General features: G+C 43.6%; 1 protein-coding gene across 1 annotated transcript in view; it reads left to right on the top strand.

Annotated features, from left to right (window-relative positions):
- Positions 1 to 1777, top strand: part of LOC104289447 (maltase-glucoamylase, intestinal-like) — a 47740-nt gene that overhangs the window by 9287 nt on the left and 36676 nt on the right. Inside the window, 2 exon segments of the mRNA XM_009888384.1 lie at positions 667 to 779; positions 1442 to 1567. Of these exon segments, the coding sequence (XP_009886686.1) occupies positions 667 to 779; positions 1442 to 1567 (239 nt within the window).

Here is a 1777-nt window from a genome sequence, read left to right as displayed (position 1 = left end):
AATATATATTAAATATAAATAAATCAATAATCTGCAAGCTATTACACTGGGATCCTGCTGAGCTGATGTAGATTTTTAAGGAAAATACAGTCGTGTCAAACTTTGGAAGAAAGTTGTCTTAAAACGTATGACTTGGGCCATTTTTTTCAAGCATTTCCTCTTATTTGCCATACAAGCAGCGTTAAGGTTGTATTCCGAGACCGGTGTCATACACCCCCTGCGCATTTTTGTTTACATTCCGGGATGTTTCATCCCAAGTTTTTAAAATCTGAGCCCAAATTTATACTGAGCAGCGATTTTAAATATATATCCTTAATTTCCCTTAGGCAAGCGCGTCGGTATTTGGATGTTTAACAGATATTCAAGTGTCTTGAGATTGAAAATTTACGGAGAAGAAGTTGTGCCGTTGGATCTCTCTTTCTGGGCTGTAAAGGAATGTAAATATGGATATTTTTAGGGAGAAAAGAAAAAGAGCTGGAAACTTTCCACCTGTGTTGCGAGCTCTAGGACCGGTTTTGGGTTTCCTTGAATATTTTTGTGTGATATTTTCTCCTAAACAATGTTTATATTGCTTCGCATCGGCCTCACAGTTATTTGAGATTTAGCTTAAATATCCCAATTTAGGTTAAATATCCCAAATTGATTTGGGGCATCTTTTGCTGGCAGAGTTCTCCCTGCAGCCGGCGCCGGCTGTCACGTACAGAACGATCGGTGGAATTCTCGATTTTTACGTCTTCTTGGGAGACACCCCCGAGCAAGTGGTGCAGGAGTACGTGAAGGTACGTTGAGGAACCTCAACCCAAAGGTGATGGATCCTCCAACCTTGGAGACCTTCACAGCACGACGGAGGAGATCCCCGGGCAAACGGCTCTTGCTCGTTCTGCTTTGACCCCGGGGTGATCTCGGAGATCTCCAACCTCCATCGTCCTGTGGGTTATCTTGAGAAATTATGCAGCCAACGTTTTGGGTTGTTTTGAAGTTTTCTTTTCTCCCCTTCTCTTTCCGTGTCTCTTCGCTATTTTATTAATCCGAATTTGTAACTCAGGCTTTGCCCCCGACCTGTGACGATTTTACGGTGGCGTGTTTTTACGGTAGCAGATATCTACACCTCTATGTATGGGGGTCTCTACGGCAACGAATTCCCATATGTGTTTTTGAGGGCCAAATCCGTGTTCCGATGACTTCTCAAAGAAAGGAGAAGTAAATTTGGAACCAGCATTAAATTTAGTTCTTTAGTAACTTAAATCTGTAAATATAAATTAAAACCCTTTCCTTTTCCCCCTCCTCTCCCCTCCTTTTTTCCCCCCTCTCCTTTTTGAACCGCGCTTTCTCATGCTTGAGTCGAATCGCTGATTTGAGAGAGAATCGGAGAATTTAGGGAATCGGACCCAAAAAGAAGAGGCGGAGGACACTCATGATATTTTTTGGCTGTGGTTTCCAGCTGGTGGGGCTGCCGGTGCTGCCCTCCTACTGGAGTCTGGGCTTCCACCTCAGCCGCTACGATTACGGGTCCCTCGAGGAGGTGAAGGCTGTTGTGGAGCGAAACAGAGCCATCGGACTCCCTTACGTGAGTAAAAAAAAAAAAAAAAAAAAAAGTGACTTTTTCTCTTTTCACCCCCTTTTCAGCCACCACTCTTTTCATCCCCTTTTCATTGGCCGCACAGTTTCCTGGATAAAATGCTGGGGGTTTTGGTTTTGTTTTTTTTTTTTTTTTAAATTGCATTGGCTCCTCCTTCCTCCTTCCTCCTTCCTCCTTCCTCCTTCCTCCTTCCTCCTT

This window comes from Charadrius vociferus, unplaced genomic scaffold (assembly GCF_000708025.1).
Source record: "Charadrius vociferus isolate BGI_N301 unplaced genomic scaffold, ASM70802v2 scaffold817, whole genome shotgun sequence".
In the NCBI taxonomy this organism is placed as follows: Eukaryota; Metazoa; Chordata; class Aves; order Charadriiformes; family Charadriidae; genus Charadrius; species Charadrius vociferus.
The sequence above is the reverse complement of the archived record's forward strand: the minus strand, read 5'-3'. Positions and strand labels throughout refer to the sequence as shown.